At 39.5% G+C, this 26,416-nt stretch overlaps 5 protein-coding genes across 6 annotated transcripts in view; 2 read left to right on the top strand and 3 right to left on the bottom strand.

The window, feature by feature from the left end:
• LOC138023057 (KICSTOR complex protein SZT2-like) overlaps positions 1-7,831 on the bottom strand; it is a 90,186-nt gene extending 82,355 nt beyond the window's left edge. Inside the window, exons 1-7 of the mRNA XM_068870088.1 lie at positions 7,736-7,831; positions 6,369-6,494; positions 5,781-5,939; positions 4,927-5,004; positions 4,676-4,768; positions 2,707-2,844; positions 1,154-1,289 (exon numbers count right to left, since the gene is read on the bottom strand). Coding sequence (XP_068726189.1) covers positions 1,154-1,289; positions 2,707-2,844; positions 4,676-4,768; positions 4,927-5,004; positions 5,781-5,939; positions 6,369-6,494; positions 7,736-7,765 — 760 coding nt within the window. The 5' untranslated portion in view covers positions 7,766-7,831. The remainder of the gene's footprint in view (positions 1-1,153; positions 1,290-2,706; positions 2,845-4,675; positions 4,769-4,926; positions 5,005-5,780; positions 5,940-6,368; positions 6,495-7,735) is intronic.
• A 2,169-nt stretch (positions 7,832-10,000) lies between these two features.
• Positions 10,001-11,249, bottom strand: LOC138022760 (ribitol-5-phosphate xylosyltransferase 1-like). Its single transcript, XM_068869701.1, has one exon. It carries the CDS (start codon positions 11,230-11,232, stop codon positions 10,003-10,005), a length of 1,230 nt encoding a protein of 409 aa, XP_068725802.1. The 5' UTR covers positions 11,233-11,249; the 3' UTR covers positions 10,001-10,002.
• Positions 11,233-21,686, top strand: LOC138022761 (mediator of RNA polymerase II transcription subunit 8-like). 2 transcript variants are annotated; one of them, XM_068869702.1, is made up of 10 exons: positions 11,233-11,352; positions 12,109-12,218; positions 13,024-13,058; positions 13,909-14,018; positions 14,856-14,898; positions 19,189-19,286; positions 19,595-19,685; positions 20,130-20,198; positions 20,368-20,418; positions 21,344-21,686. In XM_068869702.1, the coding sequence occupies exons 1-10, from the start codon at positions 11,248-11,250 to the stop codon at positions 21,475-21,477; spliced, it is 846 nt and encodes a 281-aa protein (XP_068725803.1). In that variant the 5' UTR covers positions 11,233-11,247; the 3' UTR covers positions 21,478-21,686. The 2 variants fall into 2 exon arrangements, with proteins under 2 accessions (XP_068725803.1, XP_068725804.1); XM_068869703.1 differs by lacking the exon at positions 20,130-20,198.
• LOC138023777 (uncharacterized) lies at positions 16,337-18,717 on the top strand. The gene has a single exon (XM_068870845.1). It carries the CDS (start codon positions 16,902-16,904, stop codon positions 17,829-17,831), a length of 930 nt encoding a protein of 309 aa, XP_068726946.1. The 5' UTR covers positions 16,337-16,901; the 3' UTR covers positions 17,832-18,717.
• A 488-nt stretch (positions 21,687-22,174) lies between the features above and the next one.
• On the bottom strand, positions 22,175-25,810 carry LOC138022758 (extracellular calcium-sensing receptor-like). Its single transcript, XM_068869699.1, has one exon. It carries the CDS (start codon positions 25,048-25,050, stop codon positions 22,318-22,320), a length of 2,733 nt encoding a protein of 910 aa, XP_068725800.1. The 5' UTR covers positions 25,051-25,810; the 3' UTR covers positions 22,175-22,317.
• Positions 25,811-26,416: the final 606 nt, after the last annotated feature.

The following is a 26,416-nucleotide window of genomic DNA, read 5'->3' as shown; positions in this document are numbered from 1 at the left end:
TTTCTTTGAAGTAACCCAAATCCATGTATTCAGTTAGGAAAACTTTTAATAGGAATGATTTTTATAACAGTACTAAAGATTGATTATCATAGAGTACTGTTTGTCAACATGCCCTGTATTACTTAATGGGTTCATAGAGGGCTGGGTATACTGGGCAATTATTGACTGGCTTTGCACACTCTTTTGCCAGGACTTTTCCCAACTGTTTTAATCTTTTCTGCTACCTTGATTATCAAAATAGGGATATAAAGGGATTGTTGATTTGCTTGTACCTTAAAGTATTGTTTTTCTTGTACGGGGGTTCAAGGAGGTTTGGTCATTCACATGTTATTCTTTTAGATTGGAAATGGAGGATTTTTGAATCAATGGTAGGTTTTTTTAATCTTTAATAATTAATTGCAAAAAGAGAACACATGAATTTATGCAAGAGAGTGTCAGAGTGAGTCTCCATAGGTACAGTGTCGAAATAGGTGGTTTCTACATGTATAAGTAAAAAATTTAAGTGAAATGTTAGTTACATTGACAAGATACAAAGAAGAAGACTTAGATTTGTCCAGAAATGTATGTTACAGTATTTAAATGCACACTGATTTTGGTAAGTGTCATAAAGTGCCCCTTTGATCCTCTTCCAAACTCCAACATCACATCTGGGAATTCAGACAATCAATAACACAAAGTGGCCCCTAAACTACAGGCCTTGCATTAAGATAAACAACTGCATTTACTCCAACCAAATAATTTTAGCTTACTTTATTCCTAGAACTAGCCAGGAAACGCTTATAGACTAAAGGGGACACGTGTGCATTTAATCACCCAACAAGTGGACTAATGCAATCCTGCATTTTGATTGGCTACGCTACTAGAGGACTGCATGTATTAGTAATAGTTCTCGAGTAGCGAAAAGCGTGACGTTTTCTTTCATTTTATTCCCAAATAAATATTTCTTCAACTTGCATTTGCTAACTTTAATACTGCCTTTTCTGTCCGACTACATGTAGTTGGGTGATACTAAAACAATTAAACCCTTCACCCTCATTCGGCTTTGCTTCATGGGCCATTCACCCGTAGCCCTTGCGGGCTACAGGTCTAATATTATTGTTAATTACGTGTATTTATTTAGATGCACAGATTACACCACTGTCCTTATACATACCTGCACTGGCATTGGATGGAAGTAGCTGAAGGGCCAGCAAAGCATTTCTCAAAATTGAGATGGGTCCCACCTCTGGGGACATGAGTCGCACAGGGTCTCTAAGCACCCCAGCCTGGTCACTTTCTGTTCTATTAGTCTAGTAAATAATATTTAATTATAATTAAAATTATCTGATAATATTGAAAGTCATTTAACTCAGTTTGAGAGCGACGGGTCTAATTTGCAGGTTGCAGGTCGCGGGTTGCAGGTCATTGTTTCACCAATACAGAAAGTATCCTAAACATTCTTAAAAGCTAACCTTAGGCCTAACAGAAGGTTAGCTTTTATAAATGTTTAGGATACTTTCTGTATTGGTGAAACAATGACCTGCAACCCGCGACCTGCGACCTGCAGATTAGCCTTGCTGGTTTGAGAGGGTGAATTTCATTATCTTACATCATGGGAAAACCACAGGCACACCACCTTCTGCTAGTAGGGGCCGTTCATGGAAAACAACTGCAAATGAATTCATTTACAGACTAAAATTCAGAAAAATATATGCCATGTTGCATTGATGGCTTCAGTTAAGGGGCTTTCCATTTGACAGAACTGGCCGGCCAGACGGGGAATAACACTTTCCCACCTTTGACACACTTCAAGGTTGATACATGTACAATGTATACCGTGTAGCATGAAATATCGCGGGAGTTTTATTTTGCGGATTGGCGATTTTTTGTGATTTGCGGGAACAAATTTTTGTGGTTTGAGATGACTGAAATTTCTGGTGGGAACTAATTTTTGCGATTCTCTGTTCAAGTACCTTGAAGCAGTCTGAGAATATTTAAGTGGAAGAAACCTTAACATGGAATTTTCAACTTTTATTTTACGGTCTGTTGAGTCAAAGTTCACTCTACTTACATAATTATTTAACCTATCACTAGCGTGTTCCAGGCTCTCAGATGGTAGGGAAAGAGAAAAAAATGTGTGCGAAAAATGAGTCGGGCTTGGGTCGAGGCGACGCCTCGCCAATCTGATGAACAGAAATTGCTGTTCACTTGTATGACACTTTTTGTTCTTTGTACAATGTTTTGTTTGTGTAACAGACCACCGCATTATGTTTAAGTCCAATTTATAATGCCCCAGTGGCACAAGTCCATTAAAGCAGAGTTTTCAATTTGACTGAAGGGAGTTAATTTTTGCGGCATTTTATTTTGCGGGTTTTTTTTCTGCGGGAACTAATTTTTGCGGATTGAGGTCGATCCGCGAAAATCGCAAAAATTAGAACCCGCAAAATTTTCATGCTACACGGTATACTCCTCCAGAATAATGGGAGGCAAAATCTTATCATGCAAGTGTTCCTTCAAATTGTTGCATCTTTTCAAACTGATGGGTCGATCTGGCTGGCCAGTTCTGACAAAGAAAAGCGCCCTTTAGTTATTACAAAACCAATGGAACAGTATGACTGATTCAATTTCATCTTAAATTTTTTTATACAAGCCAAAGTTCAAATAATAGTTACTGTTTGCTAACAATTTGATTCCAAAATATACTCATCCATTTATGAAAACCCAAACCTCTTCATTTGCATCAGGGCATTGCATTGTAGTGGTAGTTTTTGCAAGGAAGTCTTCTAAACCTTTTATCTGATCATGTATAAAGTCCAGCACAACATTCACATTTTTTTCAGTGACAAGACATCCTTGAACAAGAACCTAAAAACACAAAGACCTTATTCAAAGAAAGACAGGCTGATGAATGCTAGGAACACAAGGCTGCAAATGTTGATGTAATTCAATACTTCTTCTTAAAAAGACCTTATGGACTTTGTGTCTACTGTCCTCAAGAAAGTTATCTTTTAGCCCATTTCCAATGGACCCTCATCTTCCACTCAACAAAATATTTCTTAACACTGTTTACAATAACTGGGGGTAATGAAATCAAATGCTCCACACAGGACCTACGTATAAGCCAAGTCACTCACGTGTGGCCTTCAGATTGACAATTCTTTAACAACTTACATGCACAACCCAATAGTACATGTATTATTGAAATGATTCTTGATCACTTTGGTCCTTGAGTAATAATGTCTTTGTATTGTTTTCAAGCAAATGTGATAATTATTTTATCACGATGGCCTATCTACAATTAAAAAACAGGTCAGAGTAACACAATCTGCCCTTTGGGGTCCAACACAATGACTGAACACAATGCAGAGCAAGTGGAGGCCATCTGTAGTGATGACATGACCCACGGCATGAAGGTTGCTTTGCAAACAAGGAATTTCATTTTGCTGACATTCGGCTTTATGTGATGCTGCTCAAATTATTGCTATAATAAGTTTTGGTCATGGTTGATTCTGGCTTCTGAGTCAGTAGGGCACTCACTAGCAACCCAGCACTAAGATGTCATCAGCACTGCTGATAATTGGAAGACCTTCAAGGACCAAAATACTACCATTCTTCTGATCAATGCAGATGAAATTCCAAATGGCAGCCTTAATTATCCATCTGTAGCAGGCCCCATAGTATAAGAATGGTGTTCATGAGCGAGGATCTTATTAACATCAAAGGGATGTTCAGGAAGGCTTCTGTGACATCTCTAACAGACAAGTGATTCCATTTAATGCAGCTTGACCTTATACATGTACACTGTAGATTCTCTTCCAAGGTTGGGATTATGTACATTTTATAATTGGGATATCAGATGGCTTCATTGAGAGTCTGAGATGAGTCTAAACAGATCTACATCTTTCCCGGTTTAGTGAGTGTTGGCTCTCGCTCCTGTATAACCATGTACGGGTTCCATTCTGTTGGTTGAGATCCCCTTACATGCTGGCCAGTGGCTTCACTAAGTATCCACTCGGCAGTGAAATGGGTTGGTGGTGAATGTCCTAGGGGGATGTGTGGATTTATTTTCCCTTGCTGGACTGTATTAATATAATGGTCAAAACTGGAAACAGTGCTTATGAAAAATTTTGGAAGGCCAAACAAAGAGTAATACGGTATTTTTGATATTGGCTAATTTGTCCAAAAAAGCAGCGGCCCGTAGAGGTGCATGGGGTGGTTTCCCATGCTGAGATGATGTCTGCCTCAAAATGTCCTTCAATGTGTCCTTAAATCTTAAAAAAAGATGACCAACTCTATTACCCTCTGCCAGTTCTCCAGAGAGAAGTGCCTTTACTGGCCCTTCATCTGGCATGCGAGCAACATTTGGCCCAACCAAGGCAATCTATTTCTGATAAGAGTGATCTCAATAATTACCTATGGTGTTAACAAGATCCAACACTTCATGGTTTGTGATGAAGTGATCCCATCTGATGTTAAGAATAGATCTGAGAATAAACTGGACGGTTCTGAGGAGCTTTATAATGATTGTGGTGACGATACAGGGTCCAGGTTTTACTACTATAAATCATTAGAGGGATGATGCACTGATTGAAGAAGAGCAATCAAATAACTCAATGGCAAGCAACATTATTTCACCTTTTATTGTGCAATCATGCAAACAGTGAAGCCAGCTCCTTTGCGCAACAATTAAACCTACCTGGGGTGCTTCAGGATTCAAAATGGACGTGTAGGCCAAGACAGTGATGTAAAGTTCAGGTGTCAAAACAATATCACTACCATCTACAGAGAACTGTTAGGATCAAAGGGATTAAAGAAAATGGTTAATAACTTTACATTCAATCTCATTGAAATGTTCAGTCTTAATTTTGTATAATAAAAATGGATAGCTTAAGGAGGATCTGTCCAATAATGGCCTGGTGGAGTGATTATGACTATACATGTACTTACAGGAGAAACAAGGCCACAGAGACAATTCTTCAGCTTTTCAAATGCTTCATCAGTAATGACATTGCCTGATTGAATATCCTGAAATGAAATGAAAGCAAAATACCTTTTAATCTCCATTTCTGAGCCATGTGAGAGGCTTTGCATAGATCTTTAAAACCTTGTTAAACAAGTGATTTTTATTACCGCTCTGTATTTTTGAAAGAGTTAGACTCAAAATAGACCATTTTACAGTTCTGTGCTCAGTTTATACCAGGCCTTTGAATAAAAGGCTGGAGTTGACCTTGTTTTGATACACACTTCACTGCTCTTCAAATGTAAATAGAAACTCGTTAGCACTACAACAACATGATCTACATAAGAAAAGCAATGGGGTTTGTATCAAAGCAAAGGTCAACTCCAGCCTCACTTTTATTCAAAGGCCTGGTAACTGAGCACAGAACTGTAAAATGGTCTATTACAGTGGGTCATACTTTTGTTGTCCAATGTAGAAGATCATTCTGAGCCAAGCATATTTTATATATTAAGTTTTACAACAAAAGTACATGGAAGAAGAAAGCCACTTATGGTTACTTCCCTAATTAGGAGGCGGGTCTAAAACACAGGTCACATTCCACAGGTCAAGACCAGGGATCTCTGCTCCAGTGATGAACAACTACAGCCGCAAGCCAAACATTCCCCTTAGACCTGAAACAACATTTTTGTAGAGGCCTAGAAGACACTTTTGGTGTTGTTTATTTGTCTGTAGCACAGTGACATGTATCCTGACCTGTGGAATGTAACCTGTGCTTTAGACCCGCTGCCAACGAAACAAACAGCTAACAGAAGCTTGAAAACCACTTATTTATTCAACTTACGACTGTTGCAGAAGATGGGCTTATATCAAGGCAAAACACAAATCGGTATCTTCTGCCAATGAACGTAACCTGGGTTGAGGGTAGCAGTCGGTATGGTCCAGGATTTTCTTTATTACTTGAAATGATTGACAAAACCTCCAACTCTTCATTGGATTCAATCTATGACAAATAAGTTAACAGTTAAGTGAATACAGTAAATAAATCGTGCAAATATTATAAATTTTTATAACTTTCTTTGCAGTTGGATTATCTCAATCTAGGTAGCCTGCGTAGCATGGCAGTTTTGGTTGCTAAGTAATACAGGCAAGCGAGGGCAGAAAAACCGCGGCTTCGCCGCTCGAGCACCCGGCTCAACAAAACCGCCATGCTATGCAGGCTACATTCTGGGATACTGATCTTGCAACACTTTCTCACCTTTATACTTGTACATTGTACAATGACTTGTCAAGATTGATTGATGAAAGCAAAAAATAACTATGACTGTGAACACTATCCTTAAGACACTGCTTTCAGTAATCAGAAGTCAACAATTCAATGATTTCACAAACCTTGAAATATGATATCAAACTATTGCTCAAAAATACCAACCAATTCATTTTCTTGTTTAGGATATGGAAGAGTGGCATTAAACTGTTGAAAGAACCACTGAGCTCGGATACTTCGGGAAATTCTGTACTCCTTTCCCATGAGGAGAAATACATGGAGGGCATCTTCCTAATCAATATAATTTCAATGAAAAAATATATCATTTTAAGAGAGCTAACTAGGAGTCAGGAGATACTGGAATGGGGTGATGGGACAGTAGAATGTATACTAGTAACCTTGCATCTCCTTGTTATTAATAATTTTAGCCTTCACCAAAATTCTTCAGAAACATTAATTTTTACAATGGCAGAAGAGAACAGGCAATAATAAAAATAATAATAACTTGATGTTATTATTAAATATTATACACATCCTAAATAGGTCGGTACAGCACTGGTTGCCAGGATGGTTGACTCACAGTAACAGAGATATGATTTCATAGGAGACGACAAACAATACAGTTTCAACCAGGCCCAGGTTGCTCAAACAAAGCATGTTTAGTGCTAAACCAGCATTAAATACCATGGAAACCTATAGGTTTTGATACCTCTTAAGCAACGGTTAGCCCTAACCAGGCTACGAGCAAGCAGCCCCAGGTTGACAATCAGACAGAGATTGATACTAAACTACTGTATTAGAGGGTGATGTGAAGTGCTAGTTTTCTACCCATATGAACCATGTGGGCATTAGCCCTACTAATGTTCCCAAGAATGAAGCAACCCTAAACCCACATTTAGGAAAACCTGACCTGCTATGTGTTTTTAGCCATATCTGCAGTATAACATGAAAGTTCAGGGTCAAGTCTTTCAAAGAATAAACATTGTACATTGTTACATTGTTACATTGTACATTGTTACCTAAGTATGGGGGGATGGGTGGTGTCAATCATGAAGTGAAGTACCGTACATACATAACAAACTTTACCAGCCACTCCCGATGGGATCTTTAGATCTGAACTAATAGAATGCTTTTCAAATAGGGCACTTTCCACCTCTCTGTGCAGAGCGAGGATTAGGGTAATATATATGGCCTTGACCTGGATTTCAACGTACTCCGTATAACGCATTACCGTTTTCTTAGACTAAGGGGCTTTAATAATTGAAAATTTCAAGCTTAATTTGAAGTCGCCATCAGCTACGTGTCCTCACGGAACCCTGTAAGACTGTCACGTGGATGATTATGAGAGCAGGAACGACCAATCATTAATTTTGTCCTTGGGTACGTCTTAGAATCTTCGCTTTCAAACCGATTTCTTGGAAAATGAATTATAACTAATGATGATTTTGCACTGGAGTACGTCGAAAACTGTATTCCTAGACTTACGATCAAATCGAACTACGAAAGGGATTCCTTGCCCTGGTAACACTTACCCCTCCCTCCGAGTCCTCGCTTGCAATCATTATGTTTCATCACAAAGTGCTATATCCTCGCAGTGGACAGACTCCTTAAGCATAAAGTAACGACTTGTCACAGAGAACTAAGATCTAAATGAAATTATTTTTAAACAAAATAGGAGTCGTCCGCCATATTACTTTTTTGTTAGATACTTCATATACGTCACATTTTAGAATTTCTAGGCCAGACTTCTCACATGACGTCATAAAAACCTAAAATCACAGGCTGCCCACCCTCGTGTCGTTTTTTTTGTTATCGATACAGCAGAATACTACGGCGGTTGCGATTTGCTCGGCAATAAAGTTTGAAAACAAATAATAGAGGAGTTCACGCTCTTGCATGCATCATGGGTAATAAGGGCAAGATGGAGAGAAATTCTAAGGTTTGTGAGGAAGTTCAAAATGATGAAAAATTTTCATGATATGCAATTTTCGGTTTTTTATTTTACAGACGATATGCGTTCAAAGGTGTGGCAGAATAAATTTGGAGAGAATAGCTATTGTAGAAATTATTTTATATTAAAAAGAGTTTCTGCCATTGACCGAATGCAAAATTGGCCACCAACAAATTATTCTTTTGTCTTTGTGTTAATTAGCCTGACTAGCCTCGTTTTACAGCCCAAATTCTTTCAATTTTACGCGTGTAAACGAGGCTAGTCAGGCTAATTAACACAAAGACAAAAGAATAATTTATTGGCGGCCATTTTTGCATTCGGTCAATACATATCTTGTAATAGACCATGTTCGTATTCTCAGTATTGGACTGGAACTAGCTTGCAATGGAGGCTAATGCGGGGAAATATATTAAAAAGTATTTGCATTTAAAAAGATTCCCCCACATTAGCCTCCATTGCAAGCTAGTTCCAGTCCAATACCGAGAATATGAATATGGTCTATTCCAAAGGCACAAAATTACAGAGAATGTATGGAGAAAAAAAAGCAATATTTAGGAATTCCAAAGAACGGATACCAAGTCTAGTTCATCTCAACTTATTTGTTTGGTTTATGAAGGCGAAAGTCTATAAGTATTGTCAGGTCGGTCACGCCAAAACGCAGACTGCCAAAAGGCAGACTGCAGACTGTGCAATATAATGTAAAATATGGTGTTACCTTCACCATTATTGAGAGCTAACCGTAAAGAGGCTAACCAGAATGTTATTTAGGCCTAATTCAGGCTAATCGAATTTTCATTTTACAGACGGTCTGCACAGTCTGCAGTCTGCATTTTTCAGTGTCCCTTGTCAGGTACAGTATATTTTGCTTTGAATTTGCAGACAAACCTTTGAATTTCCCACCATGTTGCCCTGATTACCCATGATGCAATCAAGAGCGTGAAGATCAAACAAAGTGGCAACTGAGTCCTGTGTTATGTTTTCTCTGTCATTCCAAGCTGTTTTAGGCATCATTTTGTAAGATCTTTTAAAATTGACAGTTTTCTTGACCCTCTATTTAAAACAGCAGTCGCAATAAGATCTCGCAAAATGATGCCTTAAATAAAATGATGCCTAATGCCTTATACCAAAAATCTCAGATATAGTGCTTTTTTCTTTTTGTTTGCATCAAGATTAAATCTTTTCTACCGACAATTTTTGTTTCAGTTGAAGGATATAATCTCTCATTGCTGAGTCTTATGCAGTTATGAATGTTACTTAAACACAAAGATGCACTAAAAAGGGGGTCACTTCAAGCTCTGCTCTTGTTCCAATCCACACAAGCACAACTGATACCTGGAAATAAAATGATGGCCGTGATCAACAAAAGCAAAACTAGAGAAGTCTGAGTAAATGGCCACATTGCTCCATCATTACTCAGTGGCCTCTGCAAATGAGATGTTTGACTCACTTTTGAATAAAATAACTGATGATTATGTGACAAGCAAGGAAAATATGTTCATGGTGGATCATGCTTTAATACTCTTGCCATCTACAACTTTAGAACAAGTATTTCTGTAGCTACGAGACTGCTACTCTCATTAGTCCCTATAACCTGTAGCTTCTTTTGTTATCAGGGCTAAGTCTATTGTTTCTGTTGTATCAGCTATTGTTTCGTTGTCAGTCCAATCAAAGACTGCATCTGGAAAGCCACAGGGTCTCCCAAACCAATACCTGTTAGAATAAGGAAAGCCTCATTTGCACAAACAAAATTTTAGAAAATTTTTGCTCCAAAGTGAGGCTAGTGAGGACGATTAGCATGAAGACAAAAGAATAATTCTTTGGCCGCCATTTATGAATACAGTCTATATTCTATCCAGAAAATGTCTTCTTTATTACATCAACAAATTTATCCCTAAGAGCCTCCTTAAAAAATTTATACCAAAACAATATTCTTTGTCGTCTCTCAACAATTTCCGTGTGAGTGAGTTGCTTCTCATTTTCTATAATTCTTGGTAATTCTCTCCAGTCTTTAATGTATATAAAAGGGGCCTTGTATTTTTTTAACAGGTGTAAGGGTGACATTCCATCCTTCCGACATTTTCCAGGTGTAACAACATCTTCAATCACAGGCACTGATCCATAAGAGCATGCTTCATACATGCGATAACATTCTGTGTTCATCCCCACGGGATTCAAAGTTAGGTCACTATTTGCTAGAGCATAATGAAAGTCATTAGTTGATTTCGAACTTTCTCCTGGCAGCCAAACTTCCCTTGTTTTCACAAAACAAACCTCATCTAGTTTAAAGTGTTTTATGACATTTTTTAATTGAACACGAGAAGAATTGGGATAGACAGTTCCTAAGAAATTGCATCTGTATTTTCGCGGTTGGTTGATATCGATTGAGCGAATAGGTACATTAGGAAATTTCCTGTATGTTGCAACCCCTAGGGGCCACTGATAAAACATTCTAGAATCTGCATACGGGATGTCGTAAACAACAAAGGCACCCTGAACAGGTCCTCCATTCGTTTCTAGGTAGGAATTTAACCACTCATTTTCACACTGTTCGTTTCCCAACAAAACCACTGCCACATGACGAAGGCTTGAAAAACTCTCCAAAGAATCAAGCCAAGCTTTCGCAAATTCTATTTTCTTCGGTTCTCGACCATTGATGACCAGAATAACATTTCGAGTTTCGCTTGGAACTTTGCCAGGAACAACTCCTGGACCAGTCCGGAAAGTAAACCTTATGTTCTGAATTTGCTTCTGTCCAAAACTCCATACTCCTCCCAACCTTTCTTCTAAAGGACCTTCAAGGATATGCTCCCAAAGGTATAATCCTATGGCTGCCTTTCCCCAAATTTCAACGTCCACAACTGGTTCTTTTGCAGAGGGTCTTCCACTTGATACATGGTGGTGTTTTGTTGGAGACCTAGGCGTGATTGACGATTTTTTTCTAAACTGATGCTCATCCTTTCTCAAGAAAAGAACGTTAACCGCATATAAAGTAAAGACAAAGTAAATCGATGTTACAAAAAGGATTATAATCTTCCATCGAAATAGGCAAGTTCGTCTGCCATGTTTGTTTGATGCCATCGATTAGGATCGCGCATGTACAGTGTGTACAAGACGACGTTTGGAGATCGTGGGCGCAAATATGGCGGATGTAACAAACAAAGTGACAGCAAAGAAAACTTTTTGGAATTGAAAATGCAGGTCTGTAATTTTGATCACTCTTAATTTCATCGTCAATTTTGGTGTGGAAAAGGAAGATGATTTTCTGTTTTCAGTTTTTGATAAATTCACGATTGATTCACAGGCGAACCACCCTCTTTTCGTGTTATTGTTATCGATCTGTAGAGGGATAAATACATGACGGCGTTTGCGATTTGCTCGGCAATAAACTTTGAAAGCAAATAATTCAATGAAAGATAAAACAAAGTGTCAACTGAGACCTGTGTTATGTCGTTTTGGTCGTTCCGAGCTGTTTGAGGCGTCGTCATTTTGCGAGATCTTTTCACCACCGATGGTTAGACGCCCAACCGCTTGCTGGTGACCTCGTCTTGTTCGTGCTGGAACTGACGCCAAACCAGTGAAATTCTCACCTTAAAAACACCAGCATCCAATTGATTAGGGATGTGCCCATAACTTCGCCGAGTTTGAGCTACATCTTTCGAAAATTCACCGAGAATTGCGATCCTGAAATCCATGAGAAGCTTCCTCAACATCATCGATGTAAGAAACCAGACCAAAGGAATTCGAAGCACTCGAGTCTATTCAAATTTTCCAATCAGTGCAACGCAACCGTTGGCAGTTCCCAGCCTCTCCTGGCAGTTCCCATAATTATTCATTTTCATTGACTTTGGGACTGCGGTAACATTAGGTTAAATAGTAAGGCTTTTAGGTGCACGGGAATTCTGTGATTGCTCTGATTATTCAATAACTCATGTGTTTATTTTGGGTTCACACAAGGATGAGACGTTGTTAGAAGTTTCATTAGAGGCGGTATCCAGTAGAGTTCAAGAGCTAAAAGAATCAATACAGGCATTCCTACTTAAGCTGGAACATGAGCAGATGAACTGGTAATAATACAAACTGTAATTATAGTGGTAATTCAGAGTAGTAACATGATTGCACCTTCCCTCCCTCTGCACCCCCCCCCCCCCCGCCCCTTATATGTTCATGTAATCCACTGCTACTATTGAACATGAACCCTCCCTTCCCCCTCCTCTTATCATCATGAAATCAACTGCTACAATAGGTTACATTTTAACATTCGATGTTGGCCTTTAACAGCATATTTTAGAGAGCAGGTGCAAAAGTCGAACCGGATCAACTCGGATCGCTCAACTTGGATCGAGCAAAAAACAGTTTTGTGAGCCAAGATTATTCAACGTTTGCGCCAATTCACCAAGGTTAGCATAAAGATTAGGGCTATTCTCGTTGCCTTCATGTTTTTTTAATGTCGATCCAAGGCGAGTGATCCAAGTTGATCCAGTTCGAGTTTTGTAGCTGCCTAATTTTACTTACATAATGAATGAACTGTTTGAGTGAGGCCTTGAGCTGCTTTTGAAAACTTTAATTCTGAACTAGCTTTTGCCGATCTATGACATCATCATTTTTTTCCCAATGATGCTGCATAATCAGCAAAGGTTAGTTTTCAAAAGCATTTCAAGGCCTCACTCGAACAGTTTATTATGTTATGTAGATTTTAACATTTCCTTTTCTGAGGAGTGAACAGGGTCACTTTTGACAAGAGCACTTGCAGTCTACCTGAGTGTGATGAGTTGAATTGATTTCCAAACTCGTCCCTTGATGTGTTGGTTGTCTCAGTGGGTCCTCTTCTCAACTCACAAAGGTCTATTGCTAAATAATTTTTTGTTTCAGGCCTTCTGTCTTGGATAACTATGCTCTCCTTTCAGGTAATTCATGTGGATGATGAAGTATATTTTTAAGTTTTAATAGCAAAGGAGAGGGCCAAGGGGAAAGGGGGCTCTGCCATCTGTTGATACCAGTTTAATACACACAAGCAAGTTTAACTTGACAATTTTTTTATTTGAAAGGTATTATGCATCAAATAGAAACTTGGAAAAATCTGATCCCCAGATGGGATTTGAACCCACGATCCTGGGACTGGGTTGTGACAAGATTTTCTTGCTTGTGTGTGAAAAAAATCCTTAACCTGTTTTCTCTTCTCAAGTCTCCTAAAAAATAACATACCGGTACATGTCATTCTTTGAACAAGAGACTTGTCAAAGAAAACATGCCTTCCTGTGAAAATTGCTCTTATGTATTATATTCAGGTTTTTCCCAGGGCTAAGAGCTGATGCTCAGTTGATGCCATGATCAACAATAGGCGCCATAAATGTGACCAAAACAGCTAGCTGTTAACTTCTGGACTGAGACAAGAAATTCTCTTACCAGTCTGAGTCCGTACCGTTATTATGTAAATGACAACAAAATCTCAGACCGGGTCCAGAAATTTCAAGCCTGTATGCTATTGGGTCAAACAAATACTTATTAGACAAAACATAATTATCATTTCATCCCGAAACTGGGCACCAAGCATTTTGTACCGGTTTCTTGTAAACAAATGCAAAACTTTCATACCCGCACAAGTTTATACCAGTCTGAGTTCGTCCTGGGCTCACGTAAATACCCCCTAACTTTAGTGTATGGAATACTAGATGCAAAATAGGAAACCAGTTCATGTTAGAATGAAAGGTACTGTACATGAAAACTTTTTTTGCTTTTTCTTTTTTCTTGTAACAGGCCAAGTCAACACATTGACTAAACTTCTGAAAAATGAAAAAACACCTTTCTTTAGAAATTTGGTGCTTTTACCTCTACTTGTCCAACAAGAAGCAGACCCTGATATTCAGGTTCAAATTGCATCTTTCCTTTTATGTTTTAAAAATGTAAACTATTGAAACTTTTTTTAAAAAAGCTGTGTGGAGTATGGTTGTGTTGAGACAGTGTAGAGTGCAAATCCAGCTGCTACTTGTTTCTCACTACTGCCAATGGGTGCGAAAAAAGAAACCTTTCTAGCCTAACTTATAAAACTTGAGCAGTAACAATTCATGATGGGAAAACAAAAGAAATGTTTCATTAGTCAATACTATATGGCTAGTGTTTCTGGCCGATATAACGTGCACTCTGATTGGCTAAAAGCAGCTAAACGCTAGGGCAATATTCTCCCTTAATACCCATGGGTCGATTATGGATTATGCAAATTAGTTTTCTTCTTTAGAACTGTTGTGTTAGCCAGACAATAAGCAACTTAATAACCTTGACCGTTGGGTCATTACAGCAAAATCTCAAACCTTGGCCTAGCTGTATTGACCTAGGTCAATACAGCAAGGCCACAGTTTAAGGTATTGCTGTAACGACCTCATTATTATTATAAGTAGTTAATCTGTATATCTGATACAGATTTCTCTTCATTTACATAAACACATCTTTCGATTTTCCCTGTTAGAATGTCGTAAATCGCCAATAATTTCTTGTGTACATTAACACTCAAATGATGACGGGTAGCTGTCTAATTTTTGGCTAAATTTTGAAAAATATTTGATTTTCATTGACTGCTACACTGTAGGAGTGAGACTTGATAGATTTTACTCTGTCTAATGCCAAACAATTTTACTGGTCAATGAGTTAAAAAGGAATGGATGCTAAGATATCAAACTTTTTCAATGGTTGTCTTCTTATTGATATAGAAAGCAAGTGATGGCAGAATACAAGCCTTTAATCATGAAGTTGGTAAGTATAAATAAAGAAGTCATGACAAGTGACATGTGAATTGAGCAAGTCCCTTTTTGGCATGAGAGGAGCCAAAAGATTTGATAATGCAAAGATTTCATGCTTTGCATAGCTGAACATGTAATTCGACACCTGAGGCAAAATGGGGACCAAGTATACTAGTAGAGTAAACTACCTGCTTGGTAGAATACCAGATTCACAAATGTTGAAAAGGGGGCAAAATCTAATGAATTTACTTTCGAATAAAAAGCACCTTGACAAACATTACTGGCAAGCCTTACTCCCTAGAAGAAGGAATAGGTGAAGGTTGAAAATATCTGCCTTGGGGAAAGAGGTACAAATTTGCATAAAGGTTTCATTGAATAAGGCTGGATAAGTTGGGAATTAAAGAAGCACTGTCATCATAAATTTGTTATTTTTACATCAAAACTTGGTAAAAATCTAAATTAGTACTTTAGCTCACACATACAACATTCCTGACAAACCACTGACAAGATATAAAATATATATTTCTTGCACAAAGAGCTCTTCGTGCTTAATTTTTGGTGACTTTCTGCGGACACCATCTCCAAACTTAAAACTGAAAACTGGCCAGTTTTTTCAAGTTTCAATCCATTTCAATGCTCACCATCCATGAATGCAATAACAAAGAATAGCTTCAGTTCACTTCAGTTGTTATTGGCAACAAAACTGCACTATTTTTCTTTGGTCTTGATTCACGCAAAGGAGTATTTTAGTGTTTTGAAGTTTTTAACTGAAATGGCGTGACACTGCCCCTTTAAGGACGGTGCCTACTAATTCAAAGATATTTTTGCCCCGATTTGTGATTATGCAGGAAAGGTATATCTTATCAATTGTTATTGAAATCCAAAAAGGAAATTGGGGGTAACCACGCATTTTTCAAAGATAATTCATAGAGAATATTTGTAAAAAGCTCTAAAATACAAAGGAATGTGGCGTTCTTTCTCAAATTGAAGCTTATTTATCTCTAAAGAATGCATAGTTACCCGGGTTACCCCCAATTATCTTTTTGGATACCAAGAGTACTTACGAAGATCTACTTTGTCAAAATATCCCTGCATTAGTAAGTATCCCCGATAGGAAACCCGAGTATCTGGAGATGCGCAGAACGTTTTTTTTGTGTTTAAGGCGAACAGGCATCCCCCCAATAGGGTAAGTGCATTGGCTCCTGGACATAACATCTAATCCCAGACCGTATGAGGGAGTGGGTACGCCCAAACGGAGGGGGAGATGCGCAGAACGTATGCGCAATAACATCAAGAATAATCAACCTCGTTCCCAGCATCTCCATTGTCGTTGAGAAGAGAGATCCTGGGAACGAAAGTCATGATAATCGTCTGACAAATAGCTGAGAATCACACGTGCATTTCACAATTCCACGTGTCTTAAATTATAAAAAGAGAGAAAAATTTTAAAGTAAGGTAGAGTGGGACCAATTACTGCTAGATGATAAAACAATGGCAGCAACGTTTCGTATAAGAAAAACATCGATTCGATCTATTTTGTAACGGATTAATTATATCCCAATGTTTGAGATAAAAGCCACTCAATTTTGTCTGAGTCGTGTCAATTTGCAATTTAAAAGGGTCCGACTTTTTGGTCATTGAGACTTCAACCCCTTACTCTCCAATAACGACACTCTCTTTAACCATAAAATATTTGTGTCTGTCCGTGATTTCTTTTTTCTTCGATCTTTTTTCTTATCAAACCAAGCACAATGTAAAGGAATTTTAAAACTTATCCTTACGGGGATTGACCTCTCATTGAATGAGGTCAAGCTGCATTCGTTTTCGCCTAGTCTTGTATCCGAAAATTATCCAATTAAAAATCTCCCATTGCGAGGTGAGTGCTGGTCATAAGAATTCAGTACGCGATCTTCGATCTTAGGACTAGTGCGGTAGAACAGATGGATAGTCAAGATGTCACCCTCTTTGATTCGTGGTCAACGGTTTTAGTTGCTAATTAAAGAGAAGAGGAAACTTATGGCTGTTTACTCGAAGGTTAACGGCTTCTCGTTTTACAGAAGTCTCAAAGGACTTGTTCTGGTGATTTTCTTAACTTCGACTCTAACATATTCTATCGCTTCGAAACACGGAAAGTCTTGTTTTGGTTGTCGTTTTTTACCTTGGCTTAAGAAGGTCTGTTGCAATAATGAATGTATTCGTGGTTCAAACTGCGTTGGTCACACGTGCAAGTCTTTTGCTGACTGTTACACATCGGAAAGCTGTTGCGGTGCTAAATGCAAAGACGACGTCTACTGCCGCGGAGAGTTTTGCACATCAGATTCTGATTGTGGCCGTGATGGCCATTGCTGTCTCAACAGTTTTGACGAAAGGAAATGTAGCGACAATTGTATCGGCTCTCCGTGCTGGAAAGGAACTGACTGTGCTCCGAACGAATACTGTTGTAGTAATGTGTGTTCGGCTAGCCGTTGTGTAGTATGCAATACCGATTCGGATTGTGGGAGTGTGGGTTTACGTTGCTGTCAGGGTATTTGCCAGTCGAGTAACTTCGAGTGCGTAGATCAAACAGTCGTAATTTGCTCCACGATCGGTTTGATTGGCTTTCTTTGTTTGTTCTGCCTGATGTGCGACTGCGTTTGTCGGCGTTACAGACGCCGTTGTGTCCAGCTGGATGGGACGAATTCGTGGTCTGGAGACTCGTGGTCAGGAGGAGAGAGCCTACCACCCTACCCCATTACTCAGGACCCACCTTCTTACGATCGAACTTGTCCCGACTCTCCTCCCCCTGAGTATGAACGGGAAGAGAGGACCCTTGCTTCACAGTACACTCTCCATGCACAAAGGACAAGTAAACCACCTCCGCCGTATAGTGAGGAGAGAATCAGGATATCAGGATGTGAACATTCTGTTTGCTCCACCTATGGTGCTGTGGAACGATCAACTACATAACTGTTTACAGCAAGTTGCTTATACCGTGAAGTTTGCTTCTTTGATGCGATCGCCACAGCAGACACTTTTCCTTTCACGTTGGGACTATTTGAATGCTAAGAAATCTGCCGTAAGCAGTAGACGTTTAGAGGACCGGAAGTGCTATTAGTATCGGTTTTGAAATAGGCCATTTCCGAGTTCATGCCTGCGTTCTATTCAAAGCGAGTCCAAGTGCGAAGTTTTTGTGATGGTAATTAGTTTCCATTCACATGTAACGTAGAACTAATTACCGTCACAAAAACTTCGCACTTAGACTCGCTTTGAAGAGAAGGCAGACGTGAACTCGAAAATGGTCCATTGACTATCAGCTATTGTCACAATACCAGAGTCGATGGTTTTCACCTGACTTCACAGCAGCCATGTTGCTGCACAGAACAATAGAGAGAAAGGTCGTTTGGGAATTTGAGTCTATTATAATGCAAATCATGAGCCATAATTTGCTATTGTTTTGTGCACCAACATGGCTGTCTCATCACGTGATTGGAAACCATCTCTTTGACATTAAACCAAGTTGTATTAAGTGTCTTTACATTTTACCAGCGTGCAAAATCGAAACTGTTTCTTTATGGTTGCAACTGAGGAAAGAATGTGAACTGTAAGTCCACGTGGTGGAGAACAGTGGCAATTTTTTTCCCTTGAAATACTAATAAATACGCCTAAGATATTGTCGTAATTATATAAAACAGTTTATAAACAGTGAATAAAAGTTAAAGTTTAACGCGGAGCTGTTTAAGTATCTTCTTCTCCTTCCTCCTTTAAAATTTAGACCCCTCCTCCACCTTTACTTTGATACCATCTAGAACGTCCCGGTCATCTTCAACACTACACCTGAACGCTGTAAGCTTGAATTGAAAGTCTTATTGCTATGGAGCCTTTGCATTTTTTTGGCCCTGAACTTTTGAACAAAATAGCCTTTCAAGCAAATGTTCGTCAAAAGTCTTAAACATACAGTCATAAACATACCTTGAAAACCAAGTTATACCATTTTCTCGTTTTATGGTGGTGGTGGTGGTGGTAGTAGTAGTAGTAATAGTAGGTGGTGGTAGTAGTAGTAGTAGTAGTAGTAGTAGTAGTAGTAGTAGTTAGTAGTTAGTAGTTAGTAGTTAGTAGTTAGTAGTTAGTAGTTAGTAGTAATGAAGTAGTAGTAATTAGTTGTAGTTAGTAATAGTTATTTATAATTTGATTGCTTTATCCCTGAGGGAGGTTTTCTCGTCCTTAGCGCCGGCTGCATGTATACGTTTCTACTTCTGATTGGCTTATTTGACTATCTGTCAGTCCTGATTGGTGAATTGTTACCGCCAATTGTTATTGATTTTAGTCCCAGACTACCTGAGAACAAAATTTGACCCGGAGATAGAGGAGTCAGAGCAGAAACTGGAAACCATAGCAACAAATATTCCGCCAGAACAAGCTCAGGTAAGTCAAAAGATGACCTTCACCTTATCGCATTCATAGTGATTTAATGTTGTTCCGTAACTTGTTACTATGTCCTTATATGGCTTTGTCACGTCATTTTCTGTGTATAAAATCTACTTGAGTAACAACTCTTTAAGTCGTTGCATCGTACATGGTGCGAACCGGGAATTAAGAGATGGAAACACGTTAATTGGTAGCGAGCAGATTCTAACAACATCAAAGACGTAAGTCTAACAAATTTCAGAAATCGAGACAAAGACAGTAAATTTGTGCTCGTTTAGATAACGATTTTAACATTTGTGTTACAGAAGCAGATTGACACATTAAACGACCTGGCATCGACTCTCGATGAACTCATCAAAAATGCGAGAGAGGACTGGGAGGGAGAGCAGAGTGCAGGTATTATATATTGAAACACTCAGTTTATTCGGATTGAAGTTAGTTTATTTTTTCAGGTCTTTGCTCGCTTTTATTAAAGTTTCAACGCCTGGTCTTCCATGCGAGCAGTGGATTCGTTTTCTGCTGAGCACGCTTATCGAGTCAGATGAACTCCTCACTCGCAGAAACCAGCGCGCAAGTGTTCAAAGCAAAAACTGGTTTGCAAACTAGTTTTTCAAGTTTTCTTGTATTCTTCCCTGAGTCAAGAAGAAACGGGTCGCTTGCTCGCAGTGATTTCTGTCGCTTGTTTCCCTACCATAGCGGATAAGACACCAGAATCCACTGCTCTCGGGGCAAACCCTGGTCTGACATTAAGCGAAAAACAGTACTGCTACAACATTTTTTGGAAAGAGGTCCTTGCAATAACGGTATACTAACTGCTCTCTTTCTTTCATGTTTTTTTAGCGGGGAGAAGCTCATCTGCAGTAAATCCTGATCTTAACACTTTAGTGGCAGCTGTTACATTTGGAAAAGGCATTTTCTTTTTTACTCAGTCAATTTTAAAGAGTTTTTCTTGGATAAACATAGACAGCCAGTTGACAGACTAAAACAAGGCTATTATACTAGGCATGGCAAGTCGAAGCCTTCGGTGGTTTACAATATAGTTTCAAAAACAATTAATTTTTTTGTGTTATCGTTCTAGGACTTAAGCCGGCCAAAGTTACAAAAGGAAGGGGTTCTAAATCAGATAAAGGTAACTGACCAGTTCTGTATAATCCACGGACTCAAAAGTTCGAACAACCTTGAACGGCGCCACAGGAAAGTACTGCTCAGTAGCTTTCATTTGAATAGTCACACTTTAGGATTACACCCACAGACACTCAAAAGATAGAACCACCTTGTACAGCATAATAAACAGCATCACAGGAAAGTACTGCTCAGTAGCTTTCATTTGAATGGTCACACTTTAGGATTTCACCCACAGACTCAAAAGATAGAACCACCTTGTACAGCATAATAAACAGCACCACAGGAAAGTACTGCTCAGCAGCTTTCATTTTAATGGTCACACTTTAGGATTTCACTCACAGATTCAAAAGATAGAACCACTTTGTACGGCCGCGATAATAAACATCACAACATGAAAATACTGCTCAGTAGCTTTCGTTTGAATGGTCACACTTAAAGGCCCACCTTCAACCGACAGGCATTGCCTGCCGTAGAACAATTTTCATATATGAAAATCCTGTCAAAGCTGAAATTCATCCCATCAAATCGCTACGATAAGCAATGCGAATTTCCATAACAAAAACAAACGGTCGAAAAACCTGTCGGCTGAAGGTAGGCCTATAAGGTTTTCACCCACAGACTTAAAAGTTAGAACCACCTTGTACAGCATCATAAACAGCACCACAGGAAAGTACTGCTCAGTAGCTTTCATTTAAATGATCACACTTTTGGATTTCACCCACAGACTTAAAAGTTAGAACCACTTTGTACGGCATACGAAACCACCCCACAGGGTAGTATTGCTCCATAGCTCCTATTAGAATGAACACATTTTAGGATTTCGTCCATAGACTCAAAAGTTAGAGGCTCCTTATACAGCTGTGATGCAAATCCGGCTAAAATTCATTTCGTATCTGGCACCATTCTAATCTCTATTTTAATAATTTTAGGGCCGCAAAGCGCATGGACAAACGAAAAATCAACCAGTAAAGCTCCAAGCTCTGTGAAAGTCGACACAAAATCGGCTGCTAATGTTCATCCTTACGCTTCTGTAAACAGACCCAATAGCCGCACGGGACCTTAGCAACAGGACCTTAGCAAACAGGAAGAAGAAAGTTCTAACATCTTTATAAACCTGAAAGCTCTTGAGCAGTTCGGAGATATTTGAAATAGAAAGTTAGCAATTCGCGCTAGTTGTGTCCCAAATCTGTCGCGAACGCTCATCTCCACACTTTCCTTGTACGTTATTATATAAAGTGAATCTTAAATATAGTCTTAGAATCAAAGTATAAATAATGGATTTTGTCATAATTAGTACTTGGAATGTCACACCTTTAGATTTTACCTGTCGGCGTATAACCTACAACCACTTCAATTGTACACAATAGAGCGAGTTTCAATCGAGTGTCGTAAAACCAAAACCAAAGTAATTACTTTGGCCAATCAAAAAGGACGGAGACAATCCAGTAGACCAATCAAAACTCGAAGTAATTACACATAGCCGACACAAAGCGCGGGAAAATGTGCACGCGCAAACCACGATTGGTTTAGGTTTCACTTCTGATTCGTTGAAAAAGTGGCGCCAGAACTTTGAACCAATCACTGAGTGAAGTAAATGCAAAACCAAAGCAATTCGCTAATTACTTTCGACACTCAATTGAAAACCGCTCTAATAAAAAGCACCACGGGAAAGTACTGCTCAATAGTTTTCATGGGACTCTAATCGACTATTTAGCCAATGGTGAGTTCATAGTGAATCCCGATTAGTTTGAGTCCTTTGTGCGGAGTAACAGACAAAACCGTAATTTCGAAAGAACCGCCAAAATGACCGTTTTCCCCCAGAAAGGGTTGAAACTAACCAGGATTCACAAGAAACTTACCCTGGTCAGCGAAAACAGTCTCTTGTGCTGTTACAAACATGTTTTCAATAAGAGACTCCTTGGGATTTTCTATGAGGGACAACGAGGGTGGCTCTAGGAGAACCTCGTTTAGGAGTGGCAGCTGGAGAGACTCCAGGAGTACCCCGTCGTGAAGAAGCCGGAGAAGCCCCAGGGGACCCACGTTGGAATGAGTGGTACCCACCGGTGCCCAACGCAATAGCAACCCCTCCAATGGACAGCAGAGTTGATGACCTTTCGTTTCGAACCTCCAGTGGGGCTGGTCGAACGTAATTTTCTGTATTATGCCTCGAAAAGCGATAAATAAGCCATAGTTTTGGAGCGAAATTGCAACCCAAGGTACCTGTAGCGGCAACTGTGTTGGTTAAAACTGCAAATATTGATAAACTTGGCCCTTTCAAAACTGCCCATCCTGGATAAAATGTTGCGAAAGACACTAAAAATACTGTTAGTGAGAAAGCTAAATGTTTGGCTTCATCGAACCTATGGCCATGAGGAAGATTTTTAGTGCTGTACGCAACGACGACGACGGCGATTAAAATAAAACTGAAAAGAGCCGCACAGAAATACCGCAAAACATGCCCAGTCGTCGTTCTGTAAGCTAAACAAATAGCCTCGACTTCCAGCCTCGATACAACATGTCTTCGAAACTCTGGGGGATCTGTCAGCACCCAGATAAGGGAGATGAAGACTGGCGCGAGGCACAGCGCGAATGAAGAAAATAGCACCTGCTTACACCTCGATTTGGACGAAGGAGGAGTAAGTGTTTGCACTAAATAACGGATTCGGCAAACTTTGACAAATTGTACAAATGCACCACCGGTGTAGACAAAGTAGAATACAGGCGGCAATGTACGGCATATTGCATCGGATAGTTTGATGAGATGCATAAAATTAAACCCGTAGCCCAAAGCCACCAGAACCAATAATATGAGGTTGAGAATGCCTCCGGTGTCTTGAATTATCGGTGTCTTAAAGTGTCGCATAGTTATCACCATAACTACTAATACGCATAGTATACATGAGATTGTAAGTGCGCCTAGAGCACTTCCCCAGGAATCACTCCATTGAATAAATTTAAGGGGAACTTCCTCGCATTTGGAGTTGTCATGGTTGGATATATACCCTGCAATACAGCGAGTACATTCAAAGCTGTCTGGTTTTTCGCTGACAGTGTCCAAGTCGCAAGGAACACATTCCCACGAACACAGGTTTAGAGCGCTCTTATATGTCCCAGCTCTGCAAGTTTCTCCACATCTGGAATGAGGCTTAACATTGTTATGCCATTCCACAAGGTCATCCTGGACCTGCAATTTGGGTTTTTCGCCGGCGTTCCAAACTCCTATCTTAACAAGATTTAATCCACCGTCAGATGCCTGTTGATAGTTGTAAATGTCATACATTGCCTGGACTTCGCCTTTCTCCAAGTTGATGTGACCAGTCAGTCCCTCAAATGAAAGTTTCTTCAGACTTGACGACACATCCTCAGGTCGAAGTCGCTCAGAACACAACTTTCCTTGTTCATTAGTGCAATTCTTGAGTAACGCTTTCAATCCATTCGCCACAGAATACACTGCGTCCCTCACATATGGCGAAGCACCTTGACTAAAATCCCTGTCATATCTCTCTGGTGAAATTCTTTCAGAACCAGAACAAGGTGTCAGCAGTGGACTTGAGTAATTTGCCGCAGAGCAATTGAAATCGCTCTCCCACAGTTCATTCCACCATGAACCTTTGTTCATGTGAGGATTCACATTTTCTATGTGCTTTTTAAAACTATCGAATTCAAATGCGTGGAAGCCAAACCCGATGGCGCCATGAATGATGGGTTTGAATCGCATTTCGTGAATCAACGAAGACTCTGCCCAACCATCGCTTGCAATCCATGTTTTACCTGTCAACCCTTGACGCAAAGCTTCCTCGAATACCTTAGTCGCCTGTGGCACGAGGCAGTACAAGACAATTATTTGGACATGCTCCATGCTTTTTAGTCTGGTAACCATTTCCTCGATGAAAACATCCGAATCTACCACTGGGAATTGTTGTCTCATTGCAATACAAATTGAACTTTCGTTCGCCGCAGTTACGAATGCATCCACTCCACTGCGGCCATACCAATCATCGACGCCAATTACGGCAACACAACTCCACTTATAATGGGTCACTAGCTCTGCCATCGCACGCGACTGAAATTTATCCACTGGAACCGTTCGAAAAAATGACGTATACGCAGAATTTGCAAGGTCGGCACTCGCGCCATAACTAACTTGCGGAAGATCCACCACTTGGAGCACGTTTGCCACGTTAACCGACACTCGAGAGTCAAGTCCACCGATGACTGCTAAGATAGGACCTTGTTTCTGTGACGTGAACCGTGCAATACATGAATTTGTGGCTTGAAATCGTGAGTCAAAGTGCAGTGTGTTTCTGAAGACAAAATCGGAAGCGACTTCAACCCCGAGTTGATCGGTTCCGCACGTATCGCGGATATCATACCCAAGAGTAATATTACGTAAAATGGGATCATTTTTGTTTATCTCTTCGACCGTGAAAACCATCGCTTCGGAGTACATTAGAACGTTCGGACGAAGACTGGTGCACGATCCATTCTCGTTAGCAAGATGAAGTGGAAATAAACCTCCAAGAATGATATCACCATGTTTGTAAACCCGTTCTATCGCATTTAAGGAGACTGCTGAAATCCTTACAATCGTTACGACGCTAAAGAAGAAAACGCAGAGAGACATCTGGCGTTTCATAATTGCTTTAACTTGTTGTATTTCAGCTGGGGATGTCTGCCACAGTGACTTCCTTATTTTGCATCTAAACACGACTCAGTTGAGAAAACTTATAACCTTTCGGGGTACCGCTGAATATTTGCATTGGGTCGTGACACAAAGGAGATCTGTTTGTGTTGGTTTCTGGTGAATAATTACCTCATGTCATTCATTGGACAGTTTCTTGACACTTAAAGTGGCAATTGTACGGAAAATTAGGATCTCTGACGCAGATTCGTGTGTGGGGTCATTTTTACCTTCGAATAATTTCCGGCAAATTTCATTTGGAGAAACATGAAGAAGCAACACAATAGATTTGTAAATAGTATTATAGCTTCATTATGATAAGCTATTCGGCGACTATTGAAATGAAGTTAAAGCTTTTTGATGGCTCGTTTTTGATGGAATGTTGAGACAAAAGTCAAAAGATCATTGCAGATGGTATATTGGTGTTTGGAAAAAAGGCAACGATATTGAAACAGCTTGTTTTTGGAAGTTAAAACACGGATCTTCTGATTTTCCGTAATCGAAGACGCACAATCTTATTAAACTGAATGGAGTTTCACTTTGGGATGACGTGATTCCGGATTACGGCCGTTGTAAGATTTTGCATTTTGCTCAAAAGATATAAAATCTATGCGGCCCATCTTAATTTTAATCCCGTTGGATTTTCAGATAATTACGAGATAATATTTGCTTCCATATAATAGGAGTATTTATATATTCTATCTTTACTTTTAGACGGAAACCACTGCGCATGTTTTTACTGTGTTCACTTAGCTGCTGCCATGATCAAAGCAAGAATCCATCATTAAGTGACAAAAACCCTGAATCTTTAACATTAGTTCGTAAAAGAAGGCTTTAAAAAGGAATATTCCCTGGTTTTATGAATCAGCTTCTGTGACATGCCTCGTCATCTCCCGTGATAGTCATGTTTCCAATCTACACGCCGGATCCTTTTAATCACCTATAATTTTTATTTATTTATTTACTTCTTACTGTTTTCTTACTTTCGATTGAATACCTCAAAGTGTGTCTATGAAGAACGGAATAATCGAAAGTTGTGTTCTTAAACTTCCTACGTCTCAAGGGCACCCAACGAGCCATGACGAGCAAATTAAGCCAAAAGCCTTTTGAAAGACATTTCTAGGCGCCTTGCAATGTCTAAAAACTGTCTAGAGAGATGTTTTCATCACCTAGACGAATTTGATCTGTTCGCATGTCGGGCCGAGAATTTTTGGGAAGGATATCTTCGTTTCAGACTGCTGCTGAACGTTACTGACCATATAAGAACTTCCTAGCCGAACTATTTGCTCATCCGAGACTTTTTAAGTGCATGCTAAAAATT

Source organism: Montipora capricornis, chromosome 11, assembly GCF_036669925.1.
Source record: "Montipora capricornis isolate CH-2021 chromosome 11, ASM3666992v2, whole genome shotgun sequence".
In the NCBI taxonomy this organism is placed as follows: Eukaryota; Metazoa; Cnidaria; class Anthozoa; order Scleractinia; family Acroporidae; genus Montipora; species Montipora capricornis.
This window is presented reverse-complemented; position numbering and strand designations above follow the sequence as displayed.